The sequence below is a fragment of the Orbicella faveolata genome, unplaced genomic scaffold (assembly GCF_042242905.1).
Source record: "Orbicella faveolata isolate gen_17 unplaced genomic scaffold, um_ofav_v1 contig_26, whole genome shotgun sequence".
Taxonomy (NCBI): Eukaryota; Metazoa; Cnidaria; class Anthozoa; order Scleractinia; family Merulinidae; genus Orbicella; species Orbicella faveolata.
Window position 1 is genome coordinate 3,970,992 of NW_028301554.1, and position 21,144 is coordinate 3,992,135.

General features: G+C 38.8%; 2 protein-coding genes and 1 long non-coding RNA gene across 4 annotated transcripts; 1 reads left to right on the forward strand and 2 right to left on the reverse strand.

Moving 5' to 3' along the window:
• LOC149107718 (large ribosomal subunit protein mL37-like) lies at positions 1-4,248 on the forward strand. 2 transcript variants are annotated; one of them, XM_089295817.1, is made up of 3 exons: positions 1-1,030; positions 1,503-1,961; positions 4,003-4,248. In XM_089295817.1, exons 1-3 carry the CDS (start codon positions 427-429, stop codon positions 4,053-4,055), a joined length of 1,116 nt encoding a protein of 371 aa, XP_089151943.1. In that variant the 5' UTR covers positions 1-426; the 3' UTR covers positions 4,056-4,248. The 2 variants fall into 2 exon arrangements, with proteins under 2 accessions (XP_089151943.1, XP_089151942.1); XM_089295816.1 differs by lacking the exon at positions 4,003-4,248 and having other exon boundaries at positions 4-1,030; positions 1,503-2,926.
• A 4,453-nt stretch (positions 4,249-8,701) lies between these two features.
• LOC149107719 (uncharacterized) lies at positions 8,702-12,664 on the reverse strand. Its single transcript, XM_089295771.1, has 3 exons — positions 12,536-12,664; positions 9,648-10,019; positions 8,702-9,112 (listed from the first exon to the last, which is right to left on the reverse strand). Exons 1-3 carry the CDS (start codon positions 12,551-12,553, stop codon positions 8,750-8,752), a joined length of 753 nt encoding a protein of 250 aa, XP_089151897.1. The 5' UTR covers positions 12,554-12,664; the 3' UTR covers positions 8,702-8,749.
• A 5,759-nt stretch (positions 12,665-18,423) lies between these two features.
• LOC149107720 (uncharacterized) lies at positions 18,424-19,775 on the reverse strand. Its single transcript, XR_016209114.1, has 2 exons — positions 19,278-19,775; positions 18,424-18,998 (listed from the first exon to the last, which is right to left on the reverse strand). It is a non-coding gene; the product is annotated as an uncharacterized LOC149107720 (long non-coding RNA).
• Positions 19,776-21,144: the final 1,369 nt, after the last annotated feature.

Here is a 21,144-nt window from a genome sequence, read left to right on the forward strand (position 1 = left end):
AGGTAGAAATTTTTTGTGGACTTTTTTTAGGTAGAAAAATTTCTGCGGGACAATTTTTGAGGATCGGTAAAAGTGTACTGTAGGAGACTGAAAGGGGGAGGGGCATCTTCTGTAGAAGGTATATGAAAAGGTTAACTTTTCGGTCAAAAATGTTACATAAAAGGTTAAGGGTTTGGACCCAAGGGCCAGGGAGAAGCTCCCCTCAACCACCCCCCACCTCTCCTGCATAAAAGTTTGTTACTTTCCCCACCTCCTGGCCCAGCTGATAACTGTTATCTGATGGTTGAGAAAAGAACCAAACCCTTTGACTGACATTCCTGCACTTTAGTTGTCACACAACGCGTTTTTCCGTTTTTAAGCGTTGTGTAACAAAAACTTCAGCGGGTTTTGCTTCTCGCATATCGCTGGCTCAGCTGTGGAACCAATATGGCCGCCCGTTTGCTAGAACAACGTGTTGGAAACAAATTGCAGCTTCTTCACTACACACTGCGGGTCACCCGCCGGCAACTGTGTGCCGTCGCCACTAAAGAAAAACAAGAAGCTCACCAAACTGGAGTTCCGTTGATAGTTCCACCCCACGTTATTGCAAAGGCTTTCATAGTACACCCATCGACTACAAGCGCGTTTGACGCCTCCTCGAAATACCAGTGGCTTACCAAAACCAAGTTATTCGAAGGGCTCCCAGCTCCCTTCTCGAACTTAGACGCATTTTTCAATGATGAAGAATATGTTGCCCTTAAAAACAAATTCAAGAAATCCGTTCTGCAAAATTATGCTTTTCGCAAAGAAGGCAAAAGCCGGAATCATAGATTCGAACAGAAAGGCGAGGAAATTAGGCTGGGAGTTCTACAAGATTTGCTGAGGTTTGGTTGGTCGTTTTCTGATCGTTTCCTTCATTTGAATGATTGCTTTCTCGATTTTAAACCCAAGATCAGGATTCACTGGGTGAGGCACCACAATTTTTATCAGTTGGATCAGCAACCAGCGTATGTAATACGGACGAAGCAAAGAATTCCTTTATTTGAGCAAGGTAAGTAATTCTTTGAAGTGATTATTAGTGATCTTGTTGACATGGCAGTGTATTTAAAATCTCGTAGCAGTAACTGCTCAGAAAAGTAATCCGATTTTCTTCTGCTACATACACGTATACATGTGCAATATTAATAGGGAAGATTTTTGTGTACAAACACTTTTTTTTTTTGTCATAATTCAAATTTCCAGGCAATAAACCAAAAAAAACCCAGCAGCTAATATTTCTAGGTGACGTCACGAATGTATCGCACATTTACATGGTGCAAAGAAAGCCAATTTTTTATGCTTGGCCCTCAGGGAAGCTGTAACTAATTTACACGTATGAGGCACTACCAACTAACATGATGACATAAATTTTGTTGTCCTCTGAGTTGACCTTGGAGACAGTTGACTATTGATGTTGAAAGCGTTTCCTCCATTCCTAGTCTTGATTACTGTAGTAACATTTTGTATCATTTATATTCTGATAGATATTGAAAGAACTACTATGGAGAAACTCCCTGGTCCCTTTGATACGTACAGCATAGGCGTGTTCCGCCATCCCATCGTCCATTTGAGGAACATCCCAGGCTTTCAGAACAGTTCTTTTAACAAGTACTCACACAACCACACTCTGTTTTTGACGAATGTTAATAAATTGACTTATGAGCAGCAGCAAGCTTATGGAATTATGAGCATGTTTGGCTCATTGGTTGCCTTGGCAATGGATAGCGGTGTCAAAATGGGAGAGCATCTGGAAACTCCCCTTGTCACAAAGTGTGTGATTACAGATGGAATCCAGTTTACTCTGATGTGTTACCAACTTAATACGCTATCTTTTCAGGAAGACTCTGGAATAAAGAACTGTGCCTGGGCCTCTCATAGCATGAATCTTTTTGAGAAATCAGCTTCCAAAGTCAGACCAGTACTTTATGAGATTTTGGATGCAGGTGATGATGTACCTGGTTTTAATGATGAATGTTTTAAATCAATACTGGCTTTCCTTTGCCAAGAAACTGAAAGTGGTACAGTAGTGTAAATTGATGCTGCAGATCTCATAAAGCAACAAGATGTTACATACCTTTATAATCCATTAAGTATTTTTGCTTAGGCGCGATTGGTCTAAACGCATCATTTGACCAAATATTCCCCAGCTAAAACTGGAGGATATCTGAAAATAGTCCCCAATTTTCAGAACTGTACGTGTTTCAACAAATATTTGAAGGATAATAAACACAATAGCCTCCATTTGACTTTGAAAATATGCTCGGATATTTGTCCTTGGACATTATCTGTTCCTCAAAGCTCACAGTTTTCTGAGAGCGCAGCTTGAGGAAAACTGTTCCCTTCTGGGAACAGATAATATCCATGGACAAATATCTGAGCATTTTTTCTTCCCAAATGGAGGCTATTGTTTATATACGATGTCTTATGGCATGTGTATACATGTACATTTACACACTGTAGAGAGGCTGGTAATGTTGTGCTGTTTTCTATAATATTATTTATTAAAGGGTCAAGGCTGTGCTACATATATTTACAGTGCTGACTATTGAAAACAAAGTACAATAGACCATTAATTTTTTTCACTCTGCTAGAAGGTCACCTGAATATCACACCCCTTAATAGACCCTTTGCATAAATGGTGCCTAAATGTGAACACTACTTTATACATCCTTAGCCTCGTACTGATGTTTTCAGTCAAAGGATTTTTCACATGAATGTGAGGCTTAGGATGAATAGGTATTGTTATTCAAATTTACATGCCATTTTTGCAAAGGCTCTATGACAGACTAGAAAATTAGTGGAAAAGAAAGCATACCATTAGATCAAATCTTAGTTACCACCTACATGTTAACTAATTAGGACTTGCAAGATTTGATACTTAAAATAAATAACAGTTGTTATATGGCAAGGTAATGTGGAGGTTAATCTGAGCCTCTGATTGGTTCTTTTTTGGTCTGGATTTTGCCATATGGACTGTTTCCATGGAAATGGTCATCAGCCGTGTATTTATTGCTTTCAAAAGCCAGAATAGTTGAGGCAGGAGTGCCATATAATAAGCTACTTACTAACCTAATTTGCTTGAGCTGTTCTGGGGAATATTGGCCATGGTTGTTTTTATGGAGACCTTTCTACACACCATTTGTACTGCCATGACCTTGGGCCAATATTCCCCAGTACGGCCCTCGCACTCAGTTAGTAAAAGGTTATTAGTATTCTAATAGTGTGCCTTGGGTGTTAATGAAAGTTGTTGTTGCTTTATAAAACCCCCAAAAAATCAAACAGGCCCACCATCAGTAATTCTTGGTAATCGCGATTTGATGTGGTCACTCATGATAGGAAGTTAATCAAACCCCTGGAAATGCATGGTGTGACACTCTTGTCTTAACTGGCAATCTACAATAGAACCACAGTTAAGGAAAACAGCAAGATATTTTCGTACAAACAACCAGTATTAGGGCCCCTTCATATTAGCCCAGTTGACCAGTCTCATGAGATCTTGCCTCACTCCTATACCCTTTGTTAAAATTTGGATATGTTGACTTCACATGAGAAGGCAGGCCAGCCCGGTTACCAAGATCTCGGTTTCTACAACTGGGGTGAAAACCCAGGATGGAAATTTTCCTGTATGAACACCTCAGCCCAGGTAACTGGGATGAAAAGTTTTTTGACAAAATAGCTTTGCTTTTGCAACAGTGGCCAAAATGGCATAATTTTTGCCTTGTGTGTATTTATTACAAAAGTCACAATTATCAGCGAGGCTATGATGCAACTTTGTGTAGCAAAATTTTGGTTTTAATTCTTGAATTTCGTTCGAGTTGAGCAGGCCAGCCCGACATCTCTTTATGTCTGGACGGTGTTGTCAGTGGTTGGGGGGGAAAGTTGTTCAGATACCATAAGCTGTTGAACTACAATTTTTTGACGTTGATTGCAGGAGTCGTTGCTTTATGGTATTTAGGTGGGGTAAGGTTTTTTGTTTGGTTTCAGTTCAATCAGGTCAAGACCTTGGTCATCCTGAACGCATCAGCCATCTTGTCTAACCTTCGGAAAGGGACTGGTGAAGAAAAATCAAAGTGTTGAATAAAAGTGAAATAAAAAAAAGGACTTCATGAATGTGAAAATACATTTGTTTAAATAACTGAATTCCAGTAATTGACCAATTTCGATATATTAAAATTCAGCCTAACAAAATAGACCTCAGCACGAGGCTCTGGGGAATAAACCCCACAAACTCTGTAGTTATTCCCGGGAACCTCGTGCTGAGGTCGAAACAACAAACCTCAGGACGAGGCTCCTGGGAATAACTACGGAGTTTGTGGGGTTTATTCCCCAGAGCCTCGTGCTGGGGTCTATTTTGTTAGGCTGAATTTTAATATATTGAAATTGCTCTATTAATATAATTACTCTCTCATAACTAAGGTTCGTGAGTTAAAATGCTATGTCGGTTAATTGAAAACCAAATGAATTGATTTATTGCATTACGAAGAACGTTTTAAAACTTTAAAAATGGAAAGTTGTCCACTTTCGGTTGAAATACTATTTAAAAAAATGTCTTTCTCAGACATGACACAAAACAAAATCCCAGGGAGAGACTCCCATGTAAAAAGGACCGGGTTGCTTGTGGTACCTTTTAGGGGTTAAAAAGTGGTTTTGGTACCTCAAAAGGTCCCCAGAGGAGCTTTCCCGGTTCCTTTTAGGGTAGTTAGGCGAAAGACTATGACAGGAGACAATGTTGTGTTTTAGAATTGGTACCTCGCCAAGGTGAAAACATTTCAAGGCACGCCCACAATTCGCCCACAATTCACTTACTTACTTACTAATTCGGCCACAAAACAGGATCTTGGTACCTCCTAGGGATTCTTTTCAAAATTCCCGGGGCCAAAATCAACAAAGCATTTGATATTTCACAATTGTAAGACATTTGTCAGGTCGTTGCTTGCTTGATGTCTGCCTGGAGCCCTCCGTTGCTGAGGTCATCACCTCCTGGAACAAAAAGAAAGATAGAGACAAACTAAGTTATAAGTCAGTTCACCCCTTTGTACTCCTCTTGCGCCTTAGCTTTTGCAGTTTGTGCTCGGCTGTTGTTAACAGCCGCCTTCTTTGCTTTTCTTTCCTCAATCTTCTTCAGTGTCTCTGTGGAAACCTACCCGTTGTGGTTGGGGTTCCTCAGACCCAGCACTTCATTGTATGTCGATGTGACCGCTCCTTTCACTCTCTGCCACCTTACGTCAATGGTTTCCTCTTCCATCAGCTCTTGCAGTACCTGGAACTTATTGGAGAGTGTGATGCTCAGTTCCTCCCGCTTGTTGGTATCATTCAGAAGAAAGGTGTTGTACCCCAAGCGTTGGTTTGTTCTCCCTGTCAAGTTCCTGCTCAGTTTGCGCTTCAACTGTGCAACCAGGAGATGGTGGTCTCAAGCCACATCTGCCCCTCGCTTGACACGCACATCTTGAAGAGTTCTTCGGAATCTCGTCCCGATGCACATGTGATCAATCTGATTCTCTGTCTGCAGGTCTGGTGATGCCCAAGCCGCTTTGTGTATCCTGCGGTGTTGGTGTTTTAATAAGACATATGAAAAATGTATGCTTTTAGTAGATAGCCTAGCTTGCCCTGCAAAGATGATATGGCTATGACGTCATATAACGAGGGTGATGCCAACAATCACATTATTGGTGAACACAAGAGAATATCATCAACCGACAAACCAAAAAATTGACTGGAACTCTACTGAACGCTTAACCTTGGAAAGCTGGTACGCTAACTTTAAGGACAAACGCCTCTTAACAGATGTCAATAACTACTGGCAGCTTACAAAGAGGGTTCCCAGTAGGTTTGGGGGGATGCGGGATTTGGCTTTTTTTCGCCGTGATATTTGGGATTTGAGCTGAAAACAGGGGCGGGAAGCGGGAATTACAATTACGAACGGGAGCGGGATTTCATGTTCTTATGGGATTGGGATGCGGGATTTGCAAGGGGAGCAGAGCGGGATACGGGATTTCAATTCTTACGTGACTTCATAAATCGTTATTGACCAGCGCAAAAACCACAAGCTGGCAGAAACGAACCATATAGCTGTGTCAGGTTTCAAGTAATGAATAGCAACCGCTCGGTACCCTGTCAGGTTCTGTCAAACTATCGTCCATTTCCAACATTTTCGATGCTTGCGTCTGTAACCTTGACCTCCCGATCCTTTCTAGTTTTTCTAGTCTCTTGACCTTTTCCAAAGCGCTTGGCTCGTTTTGGCCAGGATGGCCACACCGGATGGCGGTGATAGTGATTTACCGAACAAAGTATGCGACATTACGAATTGCGTCACCATATAGTAGACCATATTACGAAAAGGATGTGCGAGCAGGAATGCCTTCATTCGGAAAGAAAAGTTCTGAGCCCAGATTTCAAGTAAAGTGAAGACGCTGAAAGCTTTGAAAGAAACTGTCAAGTGTGTTCACGAGACATCTCTGGAATATGGGAATGAACAATCTTTTTCTTTCACTGATACGTGGACAAAAGGAAACAAAACAGTAAACCATTTACAGAAAGAAACGTTGTAATCATTTGTGCTTACTTATCTGCTACCCATTGAATTCTTTTGTGATCTTTTTATACAATATCTTGTTTTAAAAAGTTTGTGTCAATAACTAAATTAATTATTAATTTAAAAAATTAATAATTAACCCAGAAACATCCTTGAAAAGTAGGCGGGATTGGGATTTCCAGGTAAAAAAGGGCGGGATGGTGGGATTAACAGGAAAAAAATGGGCGGGAAAGTGGGATCTGAGAACCCTATTGTGGACCCTCTACGAGCGAATTATTCACGACATAAACAAAACCGTCAAACATACCTCGACCGACTTAATTTGACTAACAATAGACGGATCGAAACTTGGTAGAACCGACCAAAGACTGCTGATAAACTTCACACACGTCTTTTTGCCAATACTATCATGGCTAAACTGACCAATCACTTTCAACGGACCAGACGCATAACATCATCGACTGACGAAAAATATTCACTTGGTTCTGAAAAAAAAAATGTTGTTCAAATGTTGCTGTTTATGGTGGTCAATGCGCTTAGCTACACCTAGCTAGTTCACAGGCATGCCACTTTAAATGAAGGAAACAAATATGAAGATGACTTGCGCACAGGTTGTCGAAACGTCAGTCACCAACAAGAGTTCTTATCAGAAGTAACCTCACCTGGACGATCACACAAGACGAACTAGAATCTAGTATGCAAGCACATTAGACTAACTTAGACTCCGGTATATCCACAACGCTTGAAATCCAAGATGGCGGACATTCTAAAACTATGCTGTCATTTACCCGAGGTATGACATCATGATTGACACATGTTTATCACTTATTCATACTATAATCATAAGTGAGCACTCTTTGAAACAATGGGCTGGGGGGACAAAACGCTCCCCCCCCCCCCATCCTAACCAGGTTCAAAACCAAAAGCCAAAGCCCAGGATAACTGGGTCAATAAGATGAAAATATATTCTCCACATACCGTGTGAGGAAAGAAGGAAATTTTGCCGAAGACAATAAAACGTTTTCTAAAACATGTAAAATTGCAATTTGTTTCAGGTTGTTGTATCTGCTATTTTCATCGTTTCTAATTACGTGGGAGGTCCCTGCCTTTTAGTGGTCGTTAGCTTGGAGTGTCGCTATGTTGGGATTTACTAACAGGCGTCAAAGTTTATCACCATTGTGGGAGGGTCATTACATTCGGCTCGTTACTTTTGGAACTTAACGGAAAATAATTTTCCCTTAGTGAGAGTCTCCCAGGGGGCAGGGGGGCGCGGGGTTGGCATGTTCCATTGATCCCTTAAAAATTTCACTTTTTCTCCCTTGTTCTAAATTCCATTGGTCCCTAATTTTCTCGTCAAAGTTCCCTTTAATAGTAAAGATATCTCTTGTTTCCAAAAATTAATTAACCCCAAAAATATTCCTTGTTCCCTGGGACTAAATTATCATGTTCCCTTGTTCCCCAAAATCCCTGGGAGGCCATCCTTAGCTTTTATATAGGATATTTAAGAAAGCAATCTCGGTGAAGACTCAGATCAACGCATAACATCATCAAGCTTTCTTCTTTTTCTGAGCTTTAATATGAACTACAGGCTTTATAGTACAGCCAAAAATACTACCAAAATAAAGCAAAAATAGACCCTTCTATGATTTTTAAGAGCATCTGTGACAGCAGGAGGAATGCAGCAAACATTACAGTTTTAACTCGGCTCGGAGGTGTAGGATTTTCACAAGCTGCTTTGCAAAGGTGTATCACTCATGTGTATCAGGAAATTATCAGATATTACAAAAGATAACACCCGTGTGAGTGCAGTGTTGACTGCTTTGGAGATCTCTAGCGTGGGTGTAATCTAACTGCAAATTTTTATAAGAAGGGTATGTAAGAAAGTTTACATTTTTCTTAAAGATTTCTCCAAATATATCATTCAAGGGGTATGTTTTCTACGATACAGTAACCAAACGTCTGGCAAAAACCTGTAAATTTACTGTTGTTTTGATTGCCTCCCAATCAGTGATGGCACCCAAAAATCGTAGAAGGATCTATTCCAACGCTTCAAAGAAAAAGACTAAGAATTTCGTGATAAGATGTGAAAAGTGCGAAACGACGCTTACATCAATACTACTAAGATATCGTCAGTCCGGGTTTCAAGCTTGCTTTTGTCAAATCCATGTTTATCCACTGCTCGTGGTCTTGCCATGCATCTTACATGGAGTAACTGATAGGCTCGCCTTGAGCATCATGGCTGAAAGGGCAGGCATACGCGTTGAAAGGACAATTACCCAGCTTCCCCTGCGCAGTCGTGGTGACTGCAAGAAGCTCCTTGAAAAACGTCGCCGCAGCTTCTTTTCCCTTGGTGCTATCCTTCATCTGATCTCGCATTTGAGTCAGCTTCTCCACGAACTCGCCCACGCTCTTGCAGTTCTTGAATGGGCAGCCCTCTTTGAAAGCAGGGCAGTTACCAGCCAAGCCTTTGCACTTGGTGACAAGGATAGCGTATGGACACACACCTTTGCCAAATGCTGGACACTTGAACATCGTGTCGTTCAAGGTGACGCTATAAGGGGCCTTATGGTGAATAGAACAAAATAAATTACAAATTGAAAAAATTATGATCAGGTACGTAAACGTTTTTGTAATAGACCACATTCGTATTCTCGGTATTGGAGTGGAACTAGCTCGCAAGGGAGGTCTAATGCGGGGAATATCATTAAAAAGAGATTAATGTCAATTGCATTTGAAAAACTACTAAAAATAAACTTGTTCAATTGACTAACGTTTAAACTTTTGAAGCATACGAGAAACATACCACTAGAGACTTCATTTTTAGGTGTACATATTTTGTCACCTTGGCCTACATATGCATGTATCTGACGTATTTATTTATTTATTTATTTTTTATTTATTCATTTATTTAACAAATGAAATCTCTATTTCTTTATTGACTATTCATGTCTGAAGTGATATGTTAGTTTTGAAGTGATCTTTACATTGCTCAATTAAATTTTTCGTGACGAAAATTTGTACAGTGATCTTCGTTACGTACCGCACAAAATTGTTCACTCAAATGTCATTCAGGGAATCGTAAATGAAACAAACATACCACAATGTAGTCAGGAGATAATATAGCCTTTCCACTGGTGTCTTTGGCGAAGGGGCAGCCACCCTTAGTCTGAAAGAAAGGGCAAGCAGATCCAATATCGACCTCCTTATCTTTGGCAGTGCGGTGAATCTCACGGAGATACTGGAGAGAAGTGGAATTAGCGCTCGGCGAGTTTTTGTGCCTCTCACGCATCTCGCCTAACTTGTCTTCAAACTCTCCAACGGTCATGCAACCTGCAAACGGACATTCTTTCGCAAAGGCAGGACACTTTCCAGCCGCACCTTTCACCGCTAGCTTGGCAAATGGGCAGACCTTGTCCCCAAAGGTTGGACAATCGCGTTTGATTTCATCGCGTGTTACCGAGCCTGGATACTAAAAAGAGAAAAATAACTATAAGTTTTGCAGTGTGTGAGCTATGCGTATAAAAGAGACAATGGGGAATTTAGCCGTATTTCAATTTTACATCCATTTTATTTTTAAGTATTCAGAGTTATCATTTTCTTATGTCTATTCTAAGTTTAGAAATTCGTTTCGATGACGACTATTACTTGTGACTACAAAAGATATTTAGCAGATTAAAAAAAATGCTTTAACATTCCACGCTTAAGGTGACTCGACACAGGTTTCGTCTGCGACCATGCAGAACGTTTTCAAACGCCAGGCTTCCCTCTATCGGATCAATGCAAAGGCCACAACACTCAGTCAATAGAAATTAAAGTTGATATATAGTTTAGTTGTTTTTATTTTCGAGGGGGCGGGTAAGAGGGTGGTCACAAGCAATTAGTTTTTTTTTTAATTGCCCACTGATCAGTGACTGATACAAAGAACTTAAAATATGCACAAAATCAAGAATATATTTTTGTATTGTCGTTCGGCATCAGTCGCCACGGTTCAAGCATACCTTATGAATAAATAAATAGAAAAGTTATGAGTAAGGGTTCCTCTTGACCATAAATAAGAAATAGGTGGTTGCACTAATAATATCAAGATATTATTTAGTTTGGTTTCTTACACAAGGGCTAACTGTATTGTGCTGACTAAAATCAAAGTAGGCAATGCAAGCAGTTACAGGGCCGTCGCCAGAAAAAAAATTATGACTCAGGCAATGTTTTTGGTTAAATTCTCTTCGTAGATATTTAGTGTGTTTATGATGATTTTTAACAACAAAAACGAACCAAATGACTGAGGCAAGTGCCCCCGTTTGCTTGTTACTACGGTTACTTCCCTGAGTTGAAGGCCAATCGTCCAAAGTCACTCAAACTTCTCTGATCAAATACGAAAAATGAAAGGTAGCGCTATCCTTAAATAAGAAGTAGTGAAATAGAACTATTCTAAAATTTTGATGCTGCTCCAAAGACACTCAATGGTTTTGTCGCTAAAGTTTAATAACAGACTCTGCATTGAGAAGAAATCATGGATGTGTCTGAAAGTTTTTTCAATAGTGCTAAGCAGACAAATAGACAATCAATTGATCAGTTAATAAGTCAGGCCATTAATCATTTCGATGCAGTCATTTTTGGCACCTTGAAAGTCATTGTTATTGAAAGCAAATGGTGTTATCATATTTACCGTTTACTAAGTGTGTCACTAAAACTGCTTTATACTACAGCTAAAATGAGTTTGCAGCGTTTAGGGCGGGAAAGGAAATTCCTTGTTTTAAATATATTATTTCTTAGTATGGCCGTGTGCCACACGGCTGGGGACCACTAAATATACTAATATGATTGGCTAAAATCGATATTGACCGCGGCGTCTAGAGCAAACTTTGTTAAATGTAAGTTCAACTCAGGCCATCAGATTAAAACAGCAGCTAAATACCAGAAGTTGAGAAGTTTTTGCACGTCCAGAAGTAAAAAGCACTCAATAGAAGACTAAGAGCGACTTAAAAGAAGTTGTGTTAGTCAACAAAAGAAGTTAGAGGATTTGAAAACATATTTGTCAGTGAGTTCGACCTTGTTCTGACCAAATTTTTCCATGCCAACTCGCAAGCAAATGGCAGCTACTACGAAGCGGCTACATTAAGCGACTTTCAGCGAATGAAGTTTTCTTGTTTGGCCATTTAAAAGAAACACCTTGTTAACCGAGCTTGGTCGGTCTGTACTTGAGAATCTTGATCTTGGTCGTGGGTCCAGATCTCACTGCGTTCGGTCTGTACTCACGAAACATTGGTCATGATTCTTCAATACAGGCCTCCCAGTCGGTTAATAAGAACTAAATATTTACTAAAAGCATGCACCCGCTAATCTGTCGAATGACATTCTCAAAGGTCAGTCACGAAATAAAACTATGACGGTAATCACGAATTATGTTTTCAGTCCCATTAAAACAGTTCAAATGAAAAATACCTGGATAGACCACCAGTTTTCGCTATAATCGTTTTTGACCTGAGAAATGTGGACATATAACCGCTACCGCGTTTTAAAAACCTGAACCATGACTTGGAACTATTATGCAATCAAACACATTGCCAAGTCAATTTCTGACTCAGGAAAGGAAACGCTGGCAAAATTTGTCCGACACCTATTGCTCACTCTATAGGCAAAGGTAAAGCTGTTTGTTAAATTGAGATATTTTTTTAAATGGTTAAAGCTGTCTCAAGTCTGTCAAAGGAAAACAAAAAGTTACTTATATAAGTTGCAGCGTCAGTGAGCTGTAAACCAACACTGTAAACCGTGAATCCTTGATTTAATGATATCAAAAGGCCAGAAATAAATGCTGCAGTATTTTAAGGATAAGGGAATTTTAATTTTCCGCTTTAAGTGTTAGCTAGTATTCTTAACACCGAATTTAAAGAGTGCCGCAAAAGTTTGCCCTCGGGTGCTACTCATTCCCTGCTAATTATTAAAACGACAACCTTTAGGATTCCAATTGATTGCATGCAAACTTACCTGTTTTGAAAGAGCCATGCCGGGCAGAAAAGCGTTTTAGCAAAATTTTACTCGAATGTGAGACTTTCTTTGAGCCGTCGTAGTTAACTCTGTAACTGACTAACTCAAATGATTGTCATTTCACGGGGAAGAAGTTCTAAAGCCGATCCGAAGCAAGAAAACAAAGGATGATTGACAACTGAAAACCAGTTGGACGGGTATGAAATCATCATTCGTCTTCCAATCAGCAGCGTTATACCATTTTTCCAGTATGTGTTACTAAATCTAGCTTCGAGGTGGAGGGGGGGGGGGAGGGGGTGGGGGCGAGGGCTACCCTTTAATATGGGCTATATGTGTATATGCGGCCCTAAAAGGTATGGGTTTTTAGCCGTATTGGTCAGAAATAGGTATCAGTTTTGGCCATTTTGGTCTCAAATAAGGTATGGTTTTGCACTCTAGTCTTGAATCGCTTTTTATTTTGCCAAACGAAGCTACTTTTTTCATCATTACCGATAAGATCATCACAGAGAGTTTAACATCTGTCTGTCTAGGGAACTAATTAGAGGGCAGGTCTGAAACAGGGTATTGATTTAAGGGTAACGTCTTCAACAGCGTTTTTCAAATTTTTGGTCAGGTCATAAATAGGGTAGGAAAAATCACGGATTTTTTCTTAAATAGGGTAAGGGTTTTGTGAAGTGGGCCAAAAACCCCTACCCAATCTCTCTGAGGGTACCCCCGGAAAAGAGCTACACTTTCAGATGTTTCGGTCGAGAAACCCAAAGAATCGACGATTAGGCATCGAGTTAAACATTCTCAAATCTCTTTGTTTTACAACAGAACAACTTCGCCTAAGTTTTCGAAACTTTCAACGGCATTCAATGTAAATAAACACATTTTTAGAACAGTTTCCGACTGTGGACCTTTTGAATTAGTTCTAGTTGATTCTGTACAAGATAATCACTATTTCCGGTACTTACTTTTCAAACCTTTTCTAGTCTTCAATTTTCAAAAACACGTGAATGTGTTACATAAGAAAAAACGACATGATGTTGAAAATTTCTCATGTTCCACGTGCGTGATCACGTGTTTTTATCACGTGTTTTTCTGAGCTTTAACATGAACTACAGGCTTCATAGTACAGCCAGAAATACTACCAAAATAAAGCAAAAATAGACCCTTCTATGATTTTTAAGAGCATCTGTGACAGCAGGAGGAATGCAGCAAACATTACAGTTTTAACTCGGCTTGGAGGTGTAGGATTTTCACAAGCTGCTTTGCAAAGGTGTATCACTCATGTGTATCAGGAAATTATCAGATATTACAAAAGATAACACCCGTGTGAGTGTTGACTGCTTTGGAGATCTCTGGCGTGGGTCTAATCTAACTGCAAATTTTAATAAGAAGGGTATGTAAGAAAGTTTACATTTTTCTTAAAGATTTCTCCAAATATATCATTCAAGGGGTATGTATTCTACGATACAGTAACCAAAAGTCTGGCAAAAACCTGTAAATTTACTGTTGTTTTGATTGCCTCCCAATCAATGATGGCGCCCAAAAATCGTAGAAGGATCTATTCCAACGCTTCAAAGAAAAGACTAAGAATTTCGTGATAAGATGTGAAAAGTGTGAAACGACGCTTACATCAATACTACTAAGATATCGTCAGTCCGGGTTCCAAGCTTGCTTTTGTCAAAAGGAAATGTCCGGGAAATTAAAGGAGCTCAGTCGCAGCATTTTGAGTTATTTTGGCCACGCACAAAATTACTTTTAAATTGAAACTAAAAATAGTAGTTTACTAAGATAGAAAAGCACTAGGGATTTATTTAATAATAAACCATAAAGAAACAAATTCGTTAAGGATGGAAAAGATTAACAAGGATTACAAACGACGAACTTGAAGACTTTAGACTAACTGTTCGAGATGCGCAAACGGTGACGTAGTTCCATTAAGAGGGAAAAAATAATTTTTATGGTTACATCAGTAGCTTTACCGAAATCTGCACTATGAAATGATCTCAATCACAAAATTAACCATTTTTTTTAACGTGCGCTTCGCGTCGAGTTACTTTTTGAACTCCGCTTTACGCTGTAAAATTCTTAAAGAAACAAAAACAGCCTTCAGAGTTTCTCTAAGTGAAGCTCTTCAAGGTGCTGAGCTATGATAAAAGAAACAAGTGAACAATTGAACTGAAACTGAATTTTAATCGCCCTCTTATACAAGGTCCGTCAGCGTGGAGCCTTTCTTTATATTGTCTTTCTCTAATGTCGCTCAAAGTTCGTCTCAAGCCGTTTTTATTTCGGTCACTGAGCTGAAATTCCCCATGTGATGAGAAGATAAAATTCGTCCCGATACCGGCTCAGTCCGGTTGCTTTTCTCATGAAAATTGCCCTAATCGTGATCAACGTCTTCACGTAGCGCGTCAAAGGGACGAACCGTGAAGTTATTTATCAGACAGAAAGACTGACTGCCTTGAAGTAATTTGAAACAGTTAGCTATCTTAAGCGTCTATCCTTTTGCACTGAATAGCTGGAAGAAATGTTACTACAGTGCAATATACGAGATCGCTAGTTTAACAGGTTCAATACTTTCACCTAAACAAATCTTGGTGAATAAGCTTCCAGCATCGAAGGATCCCATAAATTTGTTATGCATTAAGAATCCTTTGATCAGTCACATACAAATGTGGAGGGTCTTTCGCGCTAAGTTCAGTTGGTATGTGTGGTGTAAAGAGAATGCACAGGTACTTGGATAGATTTTAGTTGTAGGAACCAATTGACAAGACGCCTTATTGCCTTTTTGCCCAATTTCTTGTCAGGTTATGGTAAGTCTTTAAAAATGACTTTGTGAGTGGACTAATATAAAGATGAAAAATAACGCCACTGATAAATTACTGATTTAATTATATTAAAACACAAGAAATACAATTGCAGCATAAGCGAGAATTACACTCAATAAAATTTTAAGACGACGGTTGAACTCTTTTATCAAAGTACATTATCTCAACATTTAGAAGGCGTATCATTAAACCCACGAACAAAACCTCAATGTCTCAATGCTCAGACAGCATATACTGTACCTAACTTAAAACCTGTCTTCCGTCTTACTTGATTCCGACTTGTTTGTCTTGAAAAAGTCATGTTAAGGTGTAAACTGGCTTCAAAATGTCATTCAAAACTTAACACAACTACTTTGAGCCGTCGTATTCCACTCTGCCACTGACTCACTAAACTGATTGTAATTTCTCGGTGGGTGAATTCTAAGGCAAATTCAAACCAACAAAACAATTAACGACTGACACGTGAAACAGGTTTGACTGGTTAACAATAATCTGTCAATCAGAAGCGATGCGTTAAATGCTTTGCCAGTTTTGTCTGATTTTGACATATTGACTGAACTTGATGTGTTACGTAATCTGGGAAAACTTTCAGTCGTTTTTCTGAAAGCGCAACAGCATAAAGCCGAAAACCTTGTTCAGCAGATCACCAATTCCCAAATTTTATCAATTAAACCTCGGGCAGGAATGAACGCTGGGTCTCCCTGGAGTTGTAAATAAGTCCCATTAAGTATTAATTTGCGGTATAATTAGCATAACGTATGGTGCCACGGGGCGTTTGTCAAATTAGAGTACCTTGTAGTAACGAGGCTGGAAAAGTAAAAAAAAAAACAAACAAACAACAAAAAAAAAAGATGGTTCAAATAAACGCCGCGTACAAAAACCCAGTAACGATAGGGATGGTTTTATCGAAAAAGTACGTTAGTCCTTGATTTCAATTTGTGTTTGATAATTACCCCTTTAAGTTGTTGAGAACATTCTCGAGCCCTGGGTGAACGAAGACAGACACGTGATGTGCATATGACTAGTGGTTTGAGATATAATCACAATTTCCCGCTGTCACGTGTCATAAGAGTGCTGTTTTGATCAGAAACAAAGAAAAAAAAAAAAAACAGATCAGAAAAACGTGGCAACACCACAAGTTCATGCTGTACGCGTGAGATAAGGTTCTTCTGTAGATTGGAAAGTCGAAATTTCCCGATTATTTTCATTTCTCTGCTGGGATATAGATTAGGACACGCTAAACTACAACAAAAAAGGCTTTGTTGCGGTCATTTTTTTGCCGCGTAACCTACGAAAGTTCTACTTTTATAAAGTACTGAAAATCTGGCTAAAAATAAAGTCTTGAAGCACTTCTTCGTTAAGAGAAGACCACGGAAGTATACTTAAATGATGCTGCTTAGCTGCCAATGACTGCCATAACTAATCCAAATCATAGCAAATAAAAGAAATGACTGGAAATAAGTCTTCATTTACGAAAGATTAACAGCGAAAGGTTTAATCGCTTATATCGTGACGCTGTGAAATCAACCAACTTAACTGCGAGATCGATGTTGCATAATTTGGCCAAATATGTTGGGAATTGCTGTCGATGAAATCTGAGGAAGGAAGCTTTCAAACTTACTAGACAGATAGATAACCTTTATTTAATCATGGTGAAATTGGTCAGCTTTAAAAAAACGAATGTATACCTAAAATAATGTCAAATATTAAATAAAAATTTGCTTTACACGAATTCCGGGCCCTAATGTACTTCTTGGGGAAGCCATTTGAATTGCCTAAGGGACTCTGCTTGTACATGTGATCCCTTACGTCACAAGGAAAGCTGTTCCAAAGTCTAACCTATAGCAGGTTGTTGACAAAGTTAAACAACTAAGTCTAAGAGATCAATTTTGAGGTGTAATAGTGAAAAGCAAAAGCCGGAAAACAAAGAAAAACTGGAAATACGAAAATAACGTAATTAAAATTTAAAAGATCTAGCGTGTAAGGGGCCTGTAAGGGAATACGATAACGTGAAACCGCTTTAAAGTCCGCGTGACTTCACACGTGAAAGATGAGATAAGGTGGGTTAAAATAATAAACTCAAAGGAAAGAGGACGTTGACTAAAATAAATACCAACGTTCTCAACAAAGAGCCAAACAATCGAGTAAAATTTACAAGCACATTTCGTAGGTTTTTCTTAACTGCCATGATTATAACTAACAAACGTCAAGGTAAAACGAAGCGAAGAGGTGATTTTCATAGCAAACATTACAACATTAGAAATTTAAGAATCGGCACTAAAAAAAATCCATAAGGAAAATAAGAAGTACAAGCTCGGCATGGGTCTTTTGACATGATTGTTTTTTAATCTGAATGTTACGTCTAGCTAGAAAATAACCCGATTAAAAACATCAACCTCATCAATGCCTACTAATAGGGTCTTTAGCGATCAACGTTTCTCAGTGATTCAGAAATTGACTTAGCTTTCTTTTTGGTTGCATATATTAACAGTTCCGTGCCTTATTTGAAGTTTTATCACTGCGAGAGAGAAGCATATTAATTAAAACTGTTGGAAGTGGTGTCAAGCTTTGTAAGTTTAAAAGTGATTTCATCCAAAACACGCAACGTATGGCTATATTGTTTTCAGCGTGCACAACATATATTACCTTTTTCAATAGTAAATCAATGAAAAAGTCCAACAATGAATTAATGATAAGTTCAAATGCTGCGCACATTGTTCAGGTCTCTAAATAAAGTTTTTGGGATGAAGGGTGCGAATGGCGTTTGATAGTTCTATAGCGGGATCAGAAACAGTCCCGCGGGAGTTTTAAAAAGGGATTAAAAATCCTAGGAGGCAACAGCTTGTCACTTTAAAATATCAAATGCAGTGAGGTGCTCTTTGTGCTCTTTGAGTTTGATGATGAAAACTGACCACATGCACTGCGTAAGAGAATGCTGAAATAGCAAACAGGTTCACTAACATCATAGTCTTAGTAATTAAGGATGCGTTCTTAACTTGACAATATAAGTTATAGATTTCTACAGTAAAAAAAACTTTCTCGTACGTAAGAATACCTCATCTCTTTGAAACGTTTCTTCAAGAATAATAACAATGCTTTTATTTTCTGGTATTTTGCTTATGACTATCAAAACCTGATAAGGTTGGTAAGCCACAAACAATACGCCCTATTTCTAGGTTTAAATTATAAAGCGATGCCAAAATTTACATTTCTCTTGGAAAATTAATCTAAAACTTCCCTGGTTTCTAAATTAAAAGGCGATGATTACATTTATGTTACGCAATAAAACAGAATTCATTCCTCATGTGATTGCATAAGAGTTTCGTCGCTGTTAACGTTATTAAAGCAGATATCACAGCTCAGTAGACCAAAACCTGTTAGTATGATATGCAGTCCAACCTTTTATCAATGATTGAAGTGAAGAAATTTTTTTCCGTGTTTTAAGACCGGTAACTTAGAGAGAAGGAGCACAGCTTTTTCTGTTTGTCTAGAGACAAAATTGCAGTTATCGTCATCAGCACTGAGAGGTTTAGTCTAAATTGCCTTTAAACGTGTTCCATCAGTTGCCACGCATGACAAGGATATAAAACGCATCTGTCCGGTCGTGAAAACAAGTTGATTTCAAAAGCAACCAACTCCAGATTGAACTGTGAAATTCGAGTGGAAAAGGGAATCAGTAATTTACTGAAATGCAGTTGGAAAGAAGTCTTAACAAGATTAAGTTATCTTTCTTTGTCGATGGCTTTAAGATTGAGTGAACGAACGAGACCAGTCTTCAAGTTATAATAATATTCTGACATCCAGTCGACATGATTTCGTGTTAATAATAACAATATTCCCTTCTTCTTTTACTTAACTTAACTTAACTTAACTTAACTTAACTTAACTTAACTTAACTGCCTTAAGATTTTTCCAAGAAAACTCACTTTTGGCTTGTATGTTTCACTTCTTTGACATTCGCAACAAGAACAGCCACGATTGAAATTTTCCTCATATTATGTAACACATCAAGCACTGTCATTTCGTGAAAGATGTTCTCGCATCGGCGGATTTGGATATGAAATGATGTTTGGACCAAAGTCCACAATAACATGTCTTCTTAGGTTAATTAATAGTCAATTATCTTTCTCTGTTCAATTTGGCCTGCAGGCAGCCCCACTTGACCTCGTGACCAAAATTAAAAATAGATCTGTTTTTGTTGGTTACAAGGTTGGTAGAAATAGCTAGTTGTTTTCCATTATTTTTTGTACATTTTAGAGCCGTTTTCAGCTGTGCACCTTTTGAATTAGTTCTAGTTGATTCTGTGTACGATGATCACCATTTATGGTACTTACTTTTCAAACCTTTCCTGTCTTCAATTCTCACACACACGTGAATGTGTTACATATATGGGTCGGGTCGCACTAGAGGACAAAATTGTTTTTGTTGTGGCAAAATTTCAGACAAATATCTGTTTCCGGTAAAAAGTTTTTGTTATGTTTTAGAGTCGCACGCAATTTGTATTCCTGTCATACACGCATCAATGTGTCAACAAAAGGAAACTTTCCCGCTCCCGGTAAAAGTGTGTCACGATATCACGCGATATTAAACATTTAGTGCATGATCATGGAACCACGAGATGCGGCTTTCGCTTTTGTTGGAGTTTTATTGCTTTTAACTTGCGTGCAGGCTAGAATAGCAAATCTATACAATCTGCACTGTATTTACAGACTTAACAACTTAAATATCCAGCTAGCGTTGTTGGAATACGAGCGTCAGATCAGACAACATAGACGGCGAAGACGATACAATCCATACCGCTGGCGTTTGCCAAGACCAAACGGATCGTGGATCGAGATACGCTTCACGAATCTTGCAATTCCCCCCAGCTACTTCAAAAGCCAGCTACGAATGAATAGGAATACCTTTAATATAATTCTCAATATGCTGCACCCTTTTCGTCTGCGGTAAAACAATAAATAAATAAACAATAACTAATTTCTTGTATCTGGAGTCATCGCTCTTAATGGCATACAAAGAGCACTGGAACTCGCACATGGCCAAGACGGATCTATCTTCGTAGCCTTCTCAACAAGATTGGCGCGCCAAATCACAAGTAAACTTGATTTTTGCCGCGTTTTTCAATGGCTATTTGCGTCACGAGTGACAGTTAAATACCTTTTTTGATTTTTTGTGACATTTTGGCGAGGTCTAGAGCTTGGCAATTTTGAGTGCCGGCACCTTTGAACATTTGGTACATTCCGCTCATTTTTGACAATGTCTGACAAATCGGTCGCACGAGAAAAACCTACCTGTTGACAGATTTTTTCTGTAAAACAAACAACTTTTTACACTAGTGCGATGTTGCAAATTTTTCATGTTCAACGTGCGTGATCACGTGTTCTTATCTGGAGAATTAAAGGACCTCAGTCACGGCATTTTGAGTTGTTTTGGCCACGCACAAAATTACTTTTAAACTGAAACTGAAAATAGTAGTTTACTAAGATAGAAAAACACTGAAAATTTATTTAATAATAAACTCTATTATATGGCTGTGTCTCACATGTACAAGGACTGGGAACTACCGAATTCACGAATTTGATTGGCTCAAATCGATATTGGCCGCGGTCTAGATTTTCCCATCTAGACGCCATCTAGACCGGTTTCATTTCGCGTTGAAAAAGTAGCAAACTCAAATACAAAAATGTTCACCGTTTTCTTTTCTTTTATTCTCAATCATTTATGGAAGTGCCAAAAGCCTGATGGCAAAAAAAAAAAAAAAAAAAAAACAGTAAAGAGGACGAGCAAATTTCG

Bases quoted from the DNA above. Each gene is read 5' to 3' on its own strand.
- LOC149107719 (XM_089295771.1), bottom strand. The intron at 9,113-9,647 runs GTATGTTTGTTT...ATTCACCATAAG, and splicing joins TATCTCCTGACTACATTGTG to GCCCCTTATAGCGTCACCTT.
- LOC149107718 (XM_089295816.1), top strand. From the start codon at position 427: ATGGCCGCCCGTTTGCTAGAACAACGTGTTGGAAACAAATTGCAGCTT. The intron at 1,031-1,502 runs GTAAGTAATTCT...ATATTCTGATAG, and splicing joins AATTCCTTTATTTGAGCAAG to ATATTGAAAGAACTACTATG.